At 45.0% G+C, this 20,686-nt stretch overlaps 1 protein-coding gene across 1 annotated transcript in view; it reads left to right on the top strand.

The window, feature by feature from the left end:
* Positions 1 to 20,686, top strand: part of LOC126278326 (uncharacterized) — a 1,364,175-nt gene that overhangs the window by 1,097,934 nt on the left and 245,555 nt on the right. The window contains exon 6 of the mRNA XM_049978346.1: positions 16,942 to 17,118. Within this exon, the coding sequence (XP_049834303.1) occupies positions 16,942 to 17,118 (177 nt within the window). The remainder of the gene's footprint in view (positions 1 to 16,941; positions 17,119 to 20,686) is intronic.

Below are 20,686 nucleotides of genomic sequence, written 5' to 3'. Positions count from 1 at the left end.
CTAAGTTTCATCACAAATCAGCAATCACACGAGTTATTTTTCTGTCACATATATCAACTATCCCGTTATCTATCTGAACGGTAAAGATGATTTTATTTCAGTCCCACTTCTGACTAATACTTCCCACCGTAAAACATTTAAACTTCAGGCCGGTTTTAAAACAATCTAGTAGCGCTAAACACGCGTACTACTATTGCAAGAGTGCAAGAGAGAAGGGAAGTTAACATCTCCATTGCCGAGTACATTGTAGTCACAGCGAACTTACAGTTCGATGCAGCTACAACTCTCATCTAGCATAAATGTTATCTTTCGTCAATTTATGGTCTGGGCTTTAACCTTCGTAAATAATAATTCTTTTTAATTCTTTCTTTAAAGTTTCTGTTTCGTATCATATGGTACTCTTTCATTCAGTCCTTTCTTTATGATAAGCGTTAGTATTTACATAACAATCCTGTTATTCAAATTGTGGAGAGTGTAAATTCTGTTGTGAGTAGCTGTCATCACTGGCAAGATGACTGATTTTTCTATTTCTTTTTGCAACAAAAGAGTGTTCATTATGGGTTCTATAATTGGGGTGTTACAACTGACACACTTCGCCGAGATTTATCTAATGTTAGTTGCTTTCATTTAGTTTCACTATAAACCGTAATTTCTCAGAAGGCAAGTATAAACTCTGACATGTTTCGGCAGCCTGAAAGAGACAGGTCGTTGTTAGTCCCTTGAGAAATGTCCTCAATCAAGCGGATCAGGGAGGGTTCAATCACACGCGGACAATATGCGCGTAGCTGCACGCCGGGACACGGCTGCGGTTTGTGCGCCTGCGGGGTACACGTATAGGCAATCCGCGCTACAGGCCCACCTGCTGCACCCGGCGTGCTTGGCCCACTACGTTGAGACGTGTTGCTGATTACCCCGGTTACGTCTACTCTTGCGGTATCTCCACTCCGTTTCCAACAAGCGACGTTAATGGCTGATGTAGAGACGATGCAAACTGCAGATTGCTAATAGCATGGAAACCGTTTTTCAAAAAAGAAAGTAAGTTAATACCGGATATAAATTTAACTGTCAGGATGTCTTTTGTGAAGGTATTTATCTGCAGTATATACCTGTATGAAAGTGAAATGTGGTCACTGAAACGTCAAGACTACAAGAGAATAGAAGATTTTAAATATGTGTCACTGAAGAACTTCCACTCCATAGTTGAGTGGTCAGTGCGTCTTCACTGCCAAGCGGAGGACAAAAATTCAGTTCCCGGAACTGACACGAATTTGTTCTTGATGGGAGGACTGGAATGTGGTCCACTCAGCCTCGTGATGCCAACTGGGGAGCTACTACGAGGAATAGCGGCTACAAGTTGTGGAAAGCTATCAAAGCTCGGGAGAGGTCCGACTTCCCGAAGTCACTTGCGGAAGATACTTTCGCAAATTCTTTGACGTAGAAACACCCTCCAGCAAATCGACTTCTACAAGTTTTGCCAATCTGCTCCGTAAGTAGGTGGAAACAGCTTCTTGCATGTTGCCACAAGTAGTTGCCGACCTTGTCAACTGCTGGAAGTTTGAGAAAAGCTTGAAGTTTGGTCCGTACAATATCCTTACGAAAATGCCGGTGTCGAAATGAAGACTGGCCAGTTATGCAGTAGCCAGTTATACGAGGGCTGTTCGGAAAGTAAGGAACGATAGGTCGCTAAATGGAAACCACAGTGTAAATCAAAACTGTTTTATTTGCAACAGTTAGCTACAACTTCCAGCTACTTATCTCCATAGTTGCCGATCCGACTTAGACATTTGTCGTAGCGTTATACCAACTTTCCAATACCCTCGTTATAGAAGGCAGCCGCAAGTGCTTTCCACCAATTCTCTACGCTGGCCTATAGCTCGTTGTCTGGGCCAAAATGTTGTCTTCATAGCCAGCGGTTCATGTGAGCAGAGATGAAACTCAGAGGGAGACAATTACGGCCTGTATTGTGGGTAATAAATAATTTCCAATTGAAAACGATGCAGGAGCGTCTTCATTGTCCCTGCAGAATGCGGCTGAGAATTTTGAAGAAGGAAACGCACAACAGTTATGTAATGTTGGCTGCATAGTTTCAGGCGAAATTTCTCACTAGTCCCTCGTACTTGCCGACAGACACTGTTGTTCTAGGTATCTTTATGCGCTCCCTGTGGGCTCAGAACTAAAAATAACGACGAAACGCGATCGACGGGCATATTAGAGACACTGCCCAACACACCTGCACAAAACTTCATCCGATTTTCAATGTGGTTTCCATTTCGTGACCGATCTTTCCGTACTTTCCGAATAACCCTCATCACTACCTCCAAAACCGCACGCTGTTCGTTTTCTCTGTAGGACTAATAGTTTGCTCATATTGAGCGACAGAATATGAAAATCTTGTGCGTGGTTTTTCAAGACGTTGCGGTTGCATAAAACCCATAGGTAGGGGCAGTTGACTCACCCTTCATGTGTTTAGGGGTTCCAGTGGTACATCTGTTTCGGCCCATCTGTGGTTGCGCCAGCCTTCTTGCAGAAAGCTGCAACACATCACTTTCCGGCTGAAGAGCACAAAAAAAAAGATCGTGTTTGAGCATTTGGTTTAATTTATGTTTCTAGCGACATAAAAACACGTAACTACTTCGGCATTGCGTTGAGTCTCATCTTATTCATGGAACTTTAACACTCACTCACTCACGGGGGCTTTGTGATTCTGTTGCATATGTTCTGCAATACCGCTAAACTCAAATTAGTAGTACAAGTACATGAACAATTGCGATACTAACACAAATGTACATCCCATTCGGATTAAACACATTTGAGTCGGTGCAGGCTGAGAACTAAATTCTATAAACAAACAGTCACTTCCTGAAGTAAACACCCATCCAGAGACAAGTCAGTTACCACATCGCAGGAGGGTCGTGTTGGCCACTAACATCGTCGCCTGTTTATGCGTGGGCAACCGAACTCCAGCCTGCCTAAATGATGCTCTCCGACCGAGAATCGGCTTCCTGGCTGACAACTTGGTGTCGAGGGATTCTGAAACTGTTGTCTCCGCCAATAATGAACTCTGCTGAACTCTCGATGAGCTGTCGATCAACTCCGCCAAAGAACTGTCGGTGACTCGGTGCGCTGCGATTTATGAAACCGCACGGATTACTACACTGATTCCTCGCCCGTGGCTGATGCTGCTAGCAATAATGTGCGTCCCACTGCTTGGCTTCGCGACCGGACTGACGTTATCGTTGTGCGTGACGAGCCTTGGCAAAAAGTGCAATCGCAGCTAGTGGCATCTGGGGACAACTGCTGGAATCCTCCCCGCTCTTGGCATCGCATCGATGTAGGCATGCCGACACACTGCTACGTCAGAAAGGTGGACTACCTGGCAGGGGCAGCTACATAGGGAACAACCAGAGTTGTAAAACGACCGCAGGCTACCGCAAGTATTATAAGTAAATGTAGACTTCCGTCTTTTTCCTAGTAGCCTTAGTCAGTGAATATTGTAACCACATTACGTCTACGTTATACGTGCTGCAGACCTACCGGGCATTGTCTCACTTCTATGAGTCTGTTAGCGTATGCGATTACTGTCTTACTAGATTCCCCTAGAAACCGGAAGCGGTGAACCGTCTAGAAACTTAGTGAGGAAATATCAATGGCTGCGTAACCTACAGAACACTTTTGCTGCGGTCTGCTACTTACAAATAAAAAATATTTATAGGAAAATTAAAGTTTCCATGGTTTAATTCAGGTTTCATTGAAAAATCCTTAATTTTTATCGTGAAACAGAGGGGCACTGTAGCAAAAATTTTAAAAAAAAGCAGTAAGGCTTCATCACATAGCCCTCGAACACGCAATTTCCTCAAAAAAGTTAAAAAATGCAAAACAAAAACATCAAACATTGCTTCGGTACTTCGTCGAGCTTGTACGAAACATGTTTCTGTTATTCATAACCCACTTCCGCGCGTATTTATAATACCAGAAAAGTCTTCCCTTTGGTCACACGGAATAACTTTCCATTTAGGAGTAAATAACAAAAATAATTATCCGTGTTTTTTAGGTATGTGCGTGCAATCTGTAGTTGTATCAAAAGTAATTGTTTTGGTTACATAAAAGCGCGGAAGTTAAGCGGTCAAATAATTCTTCTTACTTATAAAATGCAATTTATATTTTGTAAGGATTAAAACAAACTATGGACTAACACTGAATGATGTGCGGTTCTAATATGTACAAAGCGAACAAAAATACACGTACAAACAACAAAGAGAAGTTGTTGAGCACGAGTTGCTGTTTCACACATTCATTTATGTTTCTTCCCCTACCAATGCCACTAATACTACCGGCAGTCCTACCATGTACTACGTTCCTACGATTTACTATGTCATTTACGTACTGTAGCAAAACTACTGCACCCTACTTTTGGTGGAGCGCAACTCTAGATACTACAGATACGTCAGACATTTACCAAAGTAAGCTGTCATGCTGCCCTGTCTTTCAGAAGTCGCCGTTTATACACTATAATCAGTCAAGCCATTATGCAGTTTAGTTTATATTGCAGGTCACGTGTGTTTACAGAATAACGTTCGTTTCCGCAGCTACCTCAAATTCGGCAGGATGTCGGTCGAAAACTTCGTCCAGTCATATAGATCACGGTAGCCCGTAATTTCCCTAAATCACATAACACAAATTCCAGGATGGTTCCTCTGAAAGGTCAGGTCTGAATTCCTTCTTATCCTTCCCCGATAAAGACCTCATCGACAAGAGAGGTTAAATCATAATCTTCCTTTTTTTTTGAACTCATAGTTGCAAAACGGTTAGTACACGCAAGAAGCGCTGCTGATTATAAACTGTGATTTTTTTCTTTTGTGTGTCACGTGTCTAGTGCTAAAGCAAAGTATGAGTTGTTCATATATCTTTTTGATGGCATCATTACAGTTAATTCCATAATATGATAATGTAAATACTACAACTATTTCGGGTCATGGTGAGTCGCTGTCTTGTCTTCACAAATTCAACTAATTATTGTTAAAAAACATAATACGCCTACACCGTTTTTACAAAATCTTATTGGTCTTCAGGCTGCGTCACATCTGAGTTAAAATCGAACTGTCGAAAAATCATCACCGTCTTCGTCAGGAGCTGAATAATTGGTTATAACAGTAATGTCAACTATACGATCACTGAACTCAACGTCGCTTTGTCGAAAAGCGCCTCTTGTTGGTTGCCGTTAAATAAATTGTCATCCAACGGTGCACGTTAACAACAATAGAAAAATTCGGGGAACACTACAAGAAAGCCACCACACGAATCCGCAAGATGCGAACTTGCAGATCAAGTTGACAATATACCATTTAACGGTGAACACACACACGACCACAGGCGGATTCAGACTGTCAAACGGTGAGCGTCGCTCAACCACGAGGCAGTCTCGCCGGTGCAACCTGCTGGGCAGCAAAATAAATAGCAAACAGCCGGCACATACTAGCAACCAAGAGTCTAGTCTGCATGAGGCAGCTTCGAATACCAACGGCCACAGTTTAAACCACCACGTCCTCTTTAAGGGCCATAGGGGGGGGGGGGGGGGGGGGTGCAATACTTAAGGAAAGAGCACAAGAAGCCGGGAACTCGATAATACAAACGGCAGAACATCAAGCCTCTAGGCACATCGCCTCACTGCCCCTCTGGGTGAGTCGCAACCGAAAACCGCTACGAGGGGTGGCTTTCCACCTCAAAACAGCTCACCGTACGATACAATCCCGCTGGCGAAACCCGGCCGACCACGCTGGCCACCTAGCACAAACTGCCCGTACGCTAGTGCGTCCTCTCTCTCCGAAAGCCACCATAGATCGCACGCTAAGCTCCGTGACCTCCTCTGGCGATGCACCAGAGGAAGAAGAGCACGGCTCATGGTTGAATTTCCAAAAATGGTGAAACATATATTTTTTTTTATTTTCTGACTGAGGAAACAAATATCAGATGTCGTAGTTCTACTCTCAAAATTCCTGTAATAGCAATATTCTTACGAAAACCCTTTCCTCCCCTATTTCACACCCTTAGGAATGGAATTTCAGACAGTCCCTTCTTAAACGATGCCTACAGTATAAGATCCGCACCCTCTCCTAACTTCAAGTTTCTATCTTCAGCTGGGCTGTGCGATGATGAGTCAGTGAGTCAGTCTGACCCTGTTTCTCAACCTTAGAGGATGAAATTCCAAAAACAGTAAAACGCGTATTTTTCATTTCTAACTGAGAAGCCAAATTTAAATCTTCATAGATTTAACTTTAAAAATGCTTTAGTAATTAAATATTTTCTTAACTACTCTCATCCCCTAGTCCACCCCCTTAGAGGTTCAGTTTCCAAAAACATTGGAACGCGTATTTTTATATTCATAACCGAGAAGACCGATAAGTCAAATATCAGTGTTCATAGATGTAGCTTTAAAAATACCTAATTAATCCTTTGACAACGACATGTTTTCAAAAAAAGCTTTCACCCATTATTTCTCCTCCTCCTCCTCCTCCCCCCCTCCCCACCATAAGTTTAAATCTTCAGAAATGCTGAAACGCTTCTTTATTTCCGACCGAGAACCAAATACCAACTTGCATAGGACTAGCTTTAAAATTGCCTTAAGAGCGATTTCTTTAAAAAGGAGACACCTTCATCCCCTATTTCACCCCCCTTAGGGTTAGAAATTCGAAAAAGCCACACTTAAACGACGCCTACAGCATAAGATCCACATCTTCTCCAAATTTCAAGTTTCTGTCCTCAGCAGTTTGGGCTGGGCGCCGATGAGTCAGTCAGTTGGTCAGCACATTGCCTTTTATGTGTAGAGATCACCTTTAAGGATCTAAGGACGTCGTCCAAGATTAGAGAACACACATAACTGTCCTGGTCTGGAAAAGAGGCGAAGATAGTTGTCAAACACCTGCCGACCTATTGCTCTCTCCTCTTGCATTGGGAAAAGCACTGGAACAATCAGTTAAACCACGACTGGAGTGGTAGCTGGAATCGAACAACCTCTGGGCCATTTCTCAATTTAGATTTGGAAGGAAAAAGGGCACAACTGTTAATATCACTCTTTCGTTGACAGATACCCTGACAGCCTTTTCGAAGAACGTAAAGACCTCAGCTATGTTCCTGCATATCAATGGATGTTATGACAATGCAAACACAGATCTTTTGCTCCACAGGTTGACAGCTTTAGGTATCCGGGAAAAAATTGTTTATGGACTGCGGTGGGTGATTTCGGGGACCAAGATTTTCACCAAGTTCCAGTGCTCGTCCACTGTATCTCAAACCGTGCGATTCCTGGTTATGGGACCATCTCCAAGGTGTCGTGTATGCATAGCCCATTCCAGATGTGGAGGCACTGGAGCAGCGTATTGGTGCTGCCTTTGTTGGTGGGGCTCTCGTACTACCCATTTATTGACGTTGTACAAAACCTTAATTCGATCAAGACTTGACTACGCTAGCGTGGCGTTCCACATTGGCCGAAAGGACGTCCAGACGAAATTGGACGAATTGCAGTTTAGATGTATTCTGCAGTGCTTAGGCGCTATGGGCTCTACCCATACGAAAGCCCTCTTAATTGAGGCCCAGTATGCCTTTACACATAAGAAGGCAATTGGTCGTGGACAAATTTCTACTCATCAGGATGTCCTTCTTAAATTATCCTTTGCATTCCAAACTGGAGGCCCTCGGCTTCATTTAGAGGAATAGCGCCTTCTCTGCCCCCCCCCCCTTCCCCCTGCTTTAGTGATTACCCGTAGAACGTACGATCACCTGTCAACAAAAAACCTCAGCGGAAGTTCGCTCCGTATTTATATCTACAATTAATCAGACCTCTCCCATTAAGTGCATATACATTTAGATGGCGTGTCACTAACGGAAAATCCATTCATCTTTCGAAATATAATCTGCGTTGTATACTATAAATGGCTGGGCTTTTTGTACGTATGTATATACTCACGCCTCCAAATTAAGAGAGGGAGAAAGGGCGGGATGTGCCTTTCTCTGTCCACAAACATATGTCTCAAAAATGCTTCAACTGCAGAAAGAAATTTCAATTTCTTCTGCTGAAGCTGTAACCATACTAGAAGCCTTAAAATGTGTCACCTCCTTTCATGTTTCCGAGGTCCTATTTTTATGTGATTCTATATCCGTTTTATAATCTCTAAGGCATAGGAAGTGGAATTATAAAACGAATAACCTCGTCTCGGCAATCATTTGCCAATACCCAGTGTGAAATCCAAAGGCGGCGGATACAATTCCTGTGAGTTAAATCTCACTGCAGCGTAATTCATAACGAAGAAGTCAGAAGCCACAAACTAAGCAACTTTCACCGACCTCAAACTTTCGCTCTCTGAACTGTACTGTCTGGCCCCACCGAATGCCTATTAGTTATAGCAAGAGGACTGGAACGTATCTCAACTATTCAGGAGAAGTTATTACTCCAGCTTTCAGCTTGTTATCACACTTCGACTTTGTTTTCGCAATGTTGGCTTACCCTGATGACTGTATATACTCTCCGCCGTATGAGATTCAACCATAGAAACTTTCCGATGCACCTCCACCGCATTGGAGTTACTCTAACCCCGCTCTGTGAGTGTAATAACGCTGAAAAAGATGACATTAATCACATACTCGTTGCAAGCGCAAAAAAGCAATGGCAGTCTGTTTTACAACAGTTACGTCGTCTGAAAGTAGAGTTTCCTACGAGTTCCAGCGTTCTACTCCCTTTAAATATTGCTATACACTCCGAAGAGCTTTTCAGTTTTTACAAGCTGCCATGACATCTGTGTAATAATAACACAGCAAAGGCAACGATGTTAACTGTTATGTTAAAACGTATTTTTGATGTATAGGTATTTTAATTTACACTCTGAACAGTTATATTTCTAGTGCTCCTACTTTTAGATTGTGTATAATTTTGTGGTGCCATGTAAAACTGTAAAACTGATACACGGCACGTTCATCACCTCTATACACATAAATGATTTGGCGGACAGGATGGGCAGAAATCTGCCGTTGTTTCCTGATGACGCTGTGGTATACGGTAAGGTGTGGGGTGGCTGTAGGAAGGTACAAGGCGACTTAAAGAAAAATTCTTTTTGGTGTGATGAATGGCAAGTGGCCCTCTATGTAGAAAACTGTAAATTAATGCGGATGAGCAGGGAGATCCAATGTGTAACGTTCCAGGACAGCATTGCTAGTGTCCCGTTTGATACAGTCAAGTCGTTTAAATATCTAGGCGTAACGTTTGAAAGCGATGTGAAGTGGAACGAGCATGTGAGAACTGTAGCAGTGAAGGCGAATGGTCGACTTCGGTTTACTGGAAGAATTTTAGGAAAGAGTGGTTCACCTGCAAAGGAGACTGCATATAGGACGTTGGTGCGACCTATTCTTGAGTATTGCTGGAGTGTTTGGGATTCGTGCCAGGTCGGATTGAAGAAAGACATCGAAGCAATTCAGAGGCGGGCTGCTGGATTTGGTACCGCTAGGTTCAAACAACACCTAAGTGTTACGGAGTTGCTTCAGGAACTCAAATGGGAATCTTTGGAGAGAAAGCGCCGTTCTTCTCCAGGAATACTATTGAGAAAATTCAGAGATCCGCCATTTGAAGCTGGCTGAACCAACATACCCTTGATGACTGCACGACACGAAGATTTACGCCTCGCTGAGCCGCGTCAACGCCGACATTGTGCGTTCCGACGGACGTGACCAATTCCAGCAGAACAATGCAACACCCCACACGTCCAGAACTGCTACAGAGTGGATCCAGGAACACCTTTCTGAGTTTAAACACTTCCACTGGGCAGAAAACTCCGCAGACATGAACATCATTGAGCATATCTGGGATACCTTGCAACGTGCTGTTCAGAAGAGACCTCCACCCCTCGCTCTCTTACTGATTTATGGGCAGCCCTAGAGGATTCGTGGTGTCAGTTCCCTCCAACGCTACATCATACAGTTTGGACCTTCAGTGCAGCTTCTGAATAGCGAGCGAGAGAATATGAAAATCTTGCGCGTCGTTTTTCAAGACGTTGCGGGTTGCATAAAATCCATAGGTAGGGGCAGCTGAATCTCCGTGTATTTGTTTTTACTACCAATTTCACCACGTAAATTAACCATTATGTGCTCAAAACCTAACTGGCAAAACCTTTGCACACCGCCACTATAGCATAACAATCCTTACTACATCTACATATACATCTACGGATATACTCCGCTAGCCACCAAGCAGTGTGTGGCGGAGGGCACTATTCGCGCCAAAGCCATGTCCCCGCTCCCCCACACCCACCCCCTCTACCACCCACCCTCTGTTCCACTTGCCGATCGCGCGAGGGAAAACGACTGTCTGAACACCTCAGTACGAGCTCTAATTTCCCTTATCTTTGAATAGTGATCATTGCTCGATTTGAAACTTATTGGTAATAATATATGCTCTATATCCTCGACGAAGATCGGATTTGCGTTTAGCACGTCGTCTGTCTGCAAGTGTGTCCCGCTTCAAACTTTCTATGAGATTTGTAACGCTCTCGAAATGGCTAAATGTACCAGTTACGAATCTTGCTGCTCTTCCTCGGACCCTCTCAATCTCTTAGACTCTGTACAAAATGTTTTGTAGAGATCCTTAGTGAGGAGTATCATTGAAACTACGTATTTTCGTAACACATGGGTGTTTCGTAAAAGTTATTTGGGGCTCCAATAATTGAAGACAGTGTCTAGAGTACTTGAAACGTTCTTTTCGAGACAAGTATAGCTCATTTGACATGTTTCTAATAGTAAACACCGCACTGCAGCACTCACCTCCAAGCACAGAGCTATCGTGGTATCCATCGCACCCACGGATGTTACAGTCTGTCTAACCTACTAGATTCTAACCTAACCTAACATGCTCCAACCCGCCAAAACCTGACGAATGACATTGGAAGCACCGTGACCGAGGTGTCATCGGGCGACCTCTACATCTACATCTACATCTACATCCATACTCCGCAAGCCACCTGACGATGTGTGGCGGAGGGTACCTTGAGTACCTCTATCGGTTCCCCCTTCTATTCGAGTCTCGTATTGTTTGTGGAAAGAAGGATTGTCGGTATGCCTCTGCGTAGGCTCTAATCTCTCCGACTTTATCCTCATCGCGAAATATACATAGGAGGGAGCAATATACTGCTTGACTCCTCAGTGAATGTATGTTCTCGAAACTTCAACAAAAGCCCGTACCGGGCTACTGCACGTCTCTCTTGCAGAGTCTTCCACTGGAGTTTATCTGTCATCTCCGTAACGCTTTCGCGATTACTAAATGATCCTGTAACGAAGCGCGATGCTCTCCATTGGGTCTTCTCTATCTCTTTTGTCAACCCTATCTGGTACGGATCCCACACCGGTAAGCAGTATTCAAGCAATGGGCGTACAAGTGTACTGTAACATACTTCCTTCGTTTTCGGACTGCATTTCCTTGGGGGTTCTTCCAATGAATCTCAGTATGGCATCTGATTTACCGACAATTAATTTTATATGGCCATTCCATTTTAAATCAATCCTAATGCCTACTCCCAGATAATTTAAGGAATTAACTGCTTCCAGTTTCTGACCTGCTATATTGTAGCTAAATGATAAAGGATCTTCCTTTCTATGTAATCGGAGCACGTTACATTTATCTACATTGAGATTCAATTGCCATTCCCTGCACCATGTGTCAATTCGCTGCAGATCCTCCTGCATTTCAGTACAACATTCCATTGTTACAACCTCTCGAGATACTACAGCATCATCCGCAAAAGCCTCAGTGAACTTCCGATGTTATCCACTAGGTCATTTATACATATTGTGAATAGCAACGGTCCTACGACACTCCCCTGCGGCACACCTGAAATCACTCTTACTTCGGAAGACTTCTCTGCGTTGAGAATGACATACTGCATTCTGTTATCTAGGAACTCTTCAGTCCAATCACACAATTGGTCTGATAGTCCATATACTCTTACTTTGTTCATTAAACGACTGTGCGGAACTGTATCAAACGCTTTTCGAAAGTCAAGAAACACGGCATCTACCTGGGAACCCGTGTCTATGGTCCTCTGAGTCTCGTGGACGAATAGCGCGAGTTGGGTTTCACAGCATCGTCTTTTCAGAAACCCATGCTGATTCCTGCAGAATAGATTTCTAGTCTCCAGAAAAGTCATTATACTCGAACATAATACGTGTTCCAAAATACTACAACTGATTGATGTTAGAGATATAGGTCTATAGGTCTGCACATCTGTTCGACAACCCTTCTTGAAAACAGGGATGACCTGTGCCCTTATCCAATCTTTTGGAACGCTACGCTCTTCCAGAGACCTACGGTACACAGCTACAAGAAGGAGGGCAAGTTCCTTCGCGTACTCTGTGTAAACTCGAACTGGTATCCCATCAGATCCAGCGGCCTTTCCTCTTGTGAGCGATTTTAATTGTTTCTCTATCCATCGATATCTACCATTTTGTCATATGTGTGACAATCTAGAGAAGGAACTATAGTGCAATCTTCCTCTGTGAAGCAGCTTTGGAAAATGACATTTAGTATTTCGGCCTTTAGTCTGTCATCCTCTGTTTCGGCACCGTTTTGATCACAGAGTGTCTGGACATTTTGTTTTGATCCACCTAACGCTTTGACATAAGGCCAAAATTTCTTAGGATTTTGTGCCAAGTCAGTACATAGAACTCTACTTTCGAATTCATTGAACGCCTCTCGCATAGCCTTCCTCACACTACGTTTCGCTTCGCGTAATTTTTGTTTGTCTACAAGGCTTTGGCTATGTTTATGTTTGCTGTGAAGTTCCCTTTGCTTCCGCAGCAGTTTTGTAACTCGGTTGTTGTACCACGGTGGCTCTTTTCCATCTCTTACGATCTTGCTTGGTACATACTCATCTAATGCATATTGTACGATGGTTTTGAACTTTGCCCACTGATCCTCAACACTATTTGTACTTGAGACAAAAATTTTGTATTGAGCCGCCAAGTACTCTGGAATCTGCGTTTTGTCACTTTTGCTAAACAGAACAATCTTCCTACCTTTTCCAATATTTTTATTCACGGCTGAAATCACCGATGCAGTAACTGCTTTATAATTGCTGATTAACTGTTCAGCGTTAACTGTTTCAAATAGGTCTGGTCTGTTTGTCACCAGAAGGTTCAAATGGCTCTGAGCACTATGGGACTTAACATCTATGGTGATCAGTCCCCTACAACTTAGAACTACTTAAACCTAACTAACATAAGGACATCACACACATCCATGCCCGAGGCAGGATTCGAACCTGCGACCGTAGCAGTCGTGCGGTTCCGGACTGAACGCCTTAACCGTGAGACCACCGCGGCCGGCAACCAGAAGGTCTAATACGTTATCGCCATGAGTCAGTTCTCTGTTTAACTGCTCAAGGTAGTTTTCAGATAATGCACTTTAAAAAATTTCACTGGATTCTTTGTCCGTGCCACCCGTTATAAGCGTTTGAGTCTCCCAGTCTACAGGATGTTACAAAAAGGTACGGTCAAACTTTCAGGAAACATTCCTCACACACAAATAAAGGAAAGATGTTATGTGGACATGTGTCCGGAAACGCTTAATTTCTATGTTAGAGCTCATTTTAGTTTCGTCAGTATATACTTTACTTCCTCGATTCACCGACATGATTTCATACGGGATACTCTACCTGTGCTACTAGAACATGTGTCTTTACAAGTACGACACAACATGTGGTTCATGCACGATGGAGCTCCTGTACATTTCAGTCGAAGTGTTCGTACGCTTCTCAACAACAGATTCGATGACCGATGGATTGGTAGAGGCGGACCAATTCCATGGCCTCCACGCTCTCCTGACCTCAACCCTCTTGACTTTCATTTCTTAGGGCATTTGAAAGCTCTTGTCTATGCAACTCTGGTACGAAATGTAGAGACTCTTCGTGCTCGTATTGTGGACGGCTGTGATACAATACGCCATTCTCCAGGGCTGCATCAGCACATCTGGGATTCCATGAGACGGAGGGTGGATGCATCTATCCTCGCTAACGGAGGACATTTTGAACATTTCCTATTACAAAGTGTTTGAAGTCACGCTGGTACGTTCTGTTGCTCTGTGTTTCCATTTCATGATTAATGTGATTTGAAGAGAAGTTATAAAATGAGCTCTAACATGGAAAGTTCAAATGGTACAAATGGCTCTGAGCACTATGGAACTTAACATCTATGATCATCAGTCCCCTAGAACTTAGAACTACTTAAACCTAACTAACCTAAGGACATCACACAACACCCAACCATCACGAGGCAGAGAAAATACCTGACCCCGCAGGGAATCGAACCCGGGAACCCGGGCGTGGGAAGCGAGAACGCTACCGCACGACCACGAGATGCGGGCAACATGGAAAGTAAGCGTTTCCGGACACATGTCCAAATAACATATTTTCTTTCTTTGTGTGTGAGGAATGTTTCCTAAAAGTTTCACCTGACCTTTTTGTAACACCCAGTATATCTGGTAAATTAAAATCTCCACCCAGAACTATAACATGATCGGAAAATCTACTCCAAATATTTTCCAGATTTTCCTTCAGGCGCTCTGCCACAGAGTTGCTGAGCCAGGGGGCTATAGAGACATGCAGTGACTACGTTCGAGCCTGCTTTAACCATGACCTTAACCCAAATTATTTCACACTTCGCATCTCCGTCAATTTCACTCAATACTATTGCACTTTTTCTCGCTATAAACACGCCTCCCGTTCACTGTCCAGTCAGTCTCTGCGGTATACATTCCAATGTCAGTTTAGAATTTCATTACTGTTTACATCGGGTTTCAGCCAGCTTTCCGTCCCTAGTACTCATGTGGGCATTGTGCCCGTTTATTAATGAGAGCAGTTCTGGGACCTTTCTGTATACCAGGGGTCTCCAAACTTTTTAGCCCCCGGGCCACAATAACTCCTCCACGAAGTCATAAGGGCCAAGATCTACCTAGTGGGATTAAAGCATCCTAGCACTCCACGATCACCGCGTTGTAAGGCTTAAGGAAAGATGAAATCACAAAAATCTAAGGTTGTGGGAATAGCTAGCACTGAAACGAACTACGATTTTTATTTAATTACATAATTTTAATTGGTGGACTACCTGGTCGAAATTCTGGCGTATTTTATTCTGACGAATTTCACCGACAAAAAAAGTATGTCACTGCACATTCTTCACGAAAGCGTCCTGCGAAGTTAACGAAATCTCAAAATCATTGTTAGCAACACTATTACTGCAAGATGTAACAGAGGTAGAGTACGAGGTGCACTCAAGTTCTAAGACCTCCATTTTTTTCTAATTAACTACTCACCCGAAATCGATGAAACTGGCATTACTTCTCGACGTAATCGCCCTGCAGACGTACACATGTTTCACAACGCTGACGCCATGATTCCATGGCATCGGCGAAGGCTTCTTTAGGAGTCTGTTTTGACCACTGGAAAATCGCTGAGGCAATAGCAGCACGGCTGGTGATTGTGTGGCCACGGAGAGAGTATTTAATTGTTGGAAAAAGCCAAAAGTCACGAGGACCAGGTCAGGTGAGTAGGGAGCATGAGGAATCACTTCAAAGTAGTTATCACGAAGAAACTGTAGCGTAACGTTAGCTCGATGTGCGGGTGCGTTGTCTTGGTGAAACAGCACACGCGCAGCCCTTCCCGGACGTTTTTGTTGCAGTGCAGGAAGGAATTTGTTCTTCAAAACATTTTAGTAGGATGCACATGTTACCGTAGTGCCATTTGGAACGCAATGGGTAAGTATTACGGCCTCGCTGTCCCAGAACATGGACGACATCATTTTTTCAGCACTGGCGGTTACCCGAAATTTTTTTGGTGGCGGTGAATCTGTGTGCTTCCATTGAGCTGACTGGCGCTTTGTTTCTGGATTGAAAAATCGAATCCACGTCTCATCCATTGTCACAACCGACGAAAAGAAAGTCCCATTCATGCTGTCATTGCGCGTCAATATTGCTTGGCAACTTGCCACACGGGCAGCCATGTGGTCGTCCGTCAGCATTCGTGGCACCCACCTGGATGACACTTTTCGCATTTTCAGGTCGTCATGCAGGATTGTGTGCTCAGAACCCACAGAAATGCCAACTCTGGAGGCGATCTGTTCAACAGTCATTCGGCAATCCCCCAAAACAATTCTCTCAACTTTCTCGATCATGTCATCAGACTGGCTTGTGCGAGCCCGAGGTTGTTTCGGTTTGTTGTCACACGACTTCTGCCTTTACTAAACTGCCGCACCCACAAACGCACTTTCGACACATCCATAACTCCATCACCACATGTCTCCATCAACTGTCGATGAACTTCAATTGGTTTCACACCACGCAAATTCAGAAAACGAATGATTGCACGCTGTTCAAGTAAGGAAAACGTCGCCATTTTAAGTATTTAAAACAGTTCTCATTCTCGCCATAGGCGGTAAAATTCCATCTGCCGTACGGTGCTGCCATATCTGGGACGTATTGACAATGAACGCGGCCTCATTTTGAAACAATGCGCATGTTTCTATCTCTTTCCAGTCCGGAGAAAAAAAATCGGAGGCCTTAGAACTTGAATGCACCTCGTACGTCAACGCACTGTTAACAACAATAAGTTTAGTTATGTAGTCTTGTAGCGAGTAGCAGAGCCAATGTCGCGGTGTATTAGTCGCAATAGGCCTCGAAATTCAATTGTTGGCAGTATAGGTACGACCTCAAATATTTGGCGGACCGGATCCGCGGATGTCCGGCCACCTAACGCGGGCCGGTTTCGGCCCGCGGGCCGTAGTTTGGAGACCCCTGCTGTAGACGCTCCTGCAGTTTAGTATTGCCACATTAATAACCTCTGGCGACGGCGTCTGACGACCGTTGTCGGAGCCTTTGTGAACGCCGCCTTAGCTGTGTCTCGTCATTGCGTGTTGCAGCGCGCTCCTGCGGCCCGCCAGCGGACACGCAGCACGGCTGGCACGCCGGCGAGTGCTACACGTTCGGCTGCCGCGTCACCTACCACTGCGCAGAGGGCTTCGAGCTGGTCGGCCGCCCGGACCGCTTCTGCCAGGCTGACGGCACCTGGAGCCCGCGGGAGCTGCCCGCCTGCGTGCGTAAGTTGCGCTCTGCTCCCTGTTCACTTCTCTGTCTCTCTCTCTCTCTCTCTGTCTCTGTGTATGTGTGTGTGTGCGTGTATGTCTGTTTCAGTTATCTACCTATTCCGTGCATCATACAGGGGATGTCCAGTAAGCAATGCAACATTTTTTTCCTAAAATCACATTGTTCGTCTTCAGGATTCCAATAAACCATATTATTCCCCATTCTAAGTGATGACTAACTGAAAACCCCAGCTGCCGACAGGTGTTGTTGATATACCTCGATGTGGACAGCTGAAAATGTGCGCCCCGACCGGGACTCGAACCCGGGGTCTCCTGCTTGCATGGCAGACGCTGACAGTTGGAAATGTGAGTCTCACGGGAAGCGTGCACGGGATATGTCTCTGATATACCTCGATGTGGACAGCTGAAAATGTGCGCCCCGACCGGGACTCGAACCCGGGGTCTCCTGCTTGCATGGCAGACGCTGACAGTTGGAAATGTGAGTCTCACGGGAAGCGTGCACGGGATACGTCTCTGCAGTCGCGCTGTTCATCTGTGTCCTCGGTGGCTCAGATGGATAGAGCGTCTGCCATGTAAGCAGGAGATCCCCAGTTCGAGTCCCGCTCGGGGCACACATTTTCAGCTGACCACATCGAGGTATATCAACAACACCTGTCGGTAACTGAGGTTTTCAGTTAGTTATCATTTATTCCAGGGAAATCCTGCACGGTCATCTACAGTAAATGTTCTTTCGAGAACAAGTTACTGTCTTCGTATATTCCCCATTCTTTTGGCCTCAAAACCCTATTTCTTATAAGGGGTCGCCACGACGTAGGGATCACAGATTCACTTCAAACTTTGTTCGCCTTTAGTAGAGCCAGTAAAACAACAGAACGTGAACTGTGAGACTCACATTCCCAACTGTCCACAATTCTACATATGTATTGTACCTTATAGACATTTGCCCTCCCACTCATTACTCGCGCACGCTTTGGGGATTCCCGTAAGAGTTTGGTCAACCAGAGCGCATTCGCACAGACGAAGGTCAATGGCTGGGTAGCCTTTAACTATATATACGAAGACAGTAACTTGTTCTCGAAAGAACAGTTACTCTTGATGACCGTGCAGCTTTTCCCTGGAATAAATGATGACTGACGGAAAACCTCAGCTGCCGACAGGTGTTGTTGATATACCTCGATGTGGACAGCTGAAAATGTGCGCCCCGACCGGGACTCGAACCCGGGGTCTCCTGCTTGCATGGCAGACGCTGACAGTTGGAAATGTGTGTCTCACGGGAAGCTTGCACGGGATAAGTCTCTGCAGTCGCGCTGTTCATCTGTGTCCTCGGTGGCTCAGATGGATAGAGCGTGTGCCATGTAAGCAGGAGATCCCCAGTTCGAGTCCCGCTCGGGGCACACATTTTCAGCTGACCACATCGATGTATATCAACAACACCTGTCGGCAACTGAGGTTTTCAGTTAGTTATCATTTATTCCAGGGAAATCCTGCACGGTCATCAACAGTAACTGTTCTTTCGAGAACAAGTTACTGTCTTCGTATATTCCCCATTCTTTTGGCCTCAAAACCCTATTTCTTATAAGGGGTCGCCACGATGTAGGGATCACAGATTCACTTCAAACTTTGTACGCCTTTAGTAGAGCCAGTAAAGCAACAGAACGTGAACAGTGAGACTCACATTCCCAACTGTCCACAATTCTACATATGTATTGTACCTTATAGACATTTGCCCTCCCACTCATTACTCGCGCACGCTTTGGCGATTCCCGTAAGAGTTTGGGCAACCAGAGCGCATTCGCACAGACGAAGGTCAATGGCTGGGTAGCCTTTAACTATATATACGAAGACAGTAACTTGTTCTCGAAAGAACAGTTACTCTTGATGACCGTGCAGCTTTTCCCTGGAATAAATGATGACTGACGGAAAACCTCAGCTGCCGACAGGTGTTGTTGATATACCTCGATGTGGTCAGCTGAAAATGTGCGCCCCGACCGGGACTCGAACCCGGGATCTCCTGCTTACATGGCACACGCTCTATCCACCTGAGCCACCGAGGACACAGATGAATAGCGCGACTGCAGGGACTTATCGCTTGCACGCTTCCCGTGAGACTCACATTCCCAACTGTCCGCAATTCTACATATGTATTGTACCTTATAGACATTTCCCTCCCACTCATTTTTCCTAAAATCACATTGTTCGTCTTCAGGGTTCCAATAAACCATATTATTCCCCATTCTAAGTGATGACTAACTGAAAACCCCAGTTGCCGACAGGTGTTGTTGATATACCTCGATGTGGACAGCTGAAAATGTGCGCCCCGACCGGGACTCGAACCCGGGGTCTCCTGCTTGCATGGTAGACGCTGAAAGTTGGAAATGTGGGTCTCACGGGAAGCGTGCACGGGATAAGTCTCTGCAGTCGCGCTGTTCATCTGTGTCCTCGGTGGCTCAGGTGGATAGAGCGTGTGCCATGTAAGCAGGAGATCCCCGGTTCGAGTCCCGCTCGGGGCACACATTTTCAGCTGACCACATCGAGGTATATCAACAACACCTGTCGGTAACTGAGGTTTTCAGTTAGTTATCATTTGTTCCAGGGAAATCCTGCACGGTCATCTACAGTAAATGTTCTTTCGAGAACAAATTACTGTCTTCGTATATTCCCCATTCTTTTGGCCTCAAAACCCTATTTCTTATAAGGGGTCGCCATGATGTAGGGATCACAGATTCACTTCAAACTTTGTACGCCTTTAGTAGAGCCAGTAAAGCAACAGAACGTGAACAGTGAGACTCACATTCCCAACTGTCCACAATTCTACATATGTATTGTACCTTATAGACATTTGCCCTCCCACTCATTACTCGCGCACGCTTTGGCGATTCCCGTAAGAGTTTGGGCAACCAGAGCGCATTCGCACAGACGAAGGTCAATGGCTGGGTAGCCTTTAACTATATATACGAAGACAGTAACTTGTTCTCGAAAGAACAGTTACTCTTGATGACCGTGCAGCTTTTCCCTGGAATAAATGATGACTGACGGAAAACCTCAGCTGCCGACAGGTGTTGTTGATATACCTCGATGTGGTCAGCTGAAAATGTGCGCCCCGACCGGGACTCGAACCCGGGATCTCCTGCTTACATGGCACACGCTCTATCCACCTGAGCCACCGAGGACACAGATGAACAGCGCGACTGCAGAGACTTATCGCTTGCACGCTTCCCGTGAGACTCACATTCCCAACTGTCCGCAATTCTACATATGTATTGTACCTTATAGACATTTCCCTCCCACTCATTTTTCCTAAAATCACATTGTTCGTCTTCAGGGTTCCAATAAACCATATTATTCCCCATTCTAAGTGATGACTAACTGAAAACCCCAGTTGCCGACAGGTGTTGTTGATATACCTCGATGTGGACAGCTGAAAATGTGCGCCCCGACCGGGACTCGAACCCGGGGTCTCCTGCTTGCATGGTAGACGCTGAAAGTTGGAAATGTGGGTCTCACGGGAAGCGTGCACGGGATAAGTCTCTGCAGTCGCGCTGTTCATCTGTGTCCTCGGTGG

This window comes from Schistocerca gregaria, chromosome 6 (genome assembly GCF_023897955.1).
Source record: "Schistocerca gregaria isolate iqSchGreg1 chromosome 6, iqSchGreg1.2, whole genome shotgun sequence".
Lineage (NCBI taxonomy): Eukaryota > Metazoa > Arthropoda > Insecta > Orthoptera > Acrididae > Schistocerca > Schistocerca gregaria.
This window is presented reverse-complemented; position numbering and strand designations above follow the sequence as displayed.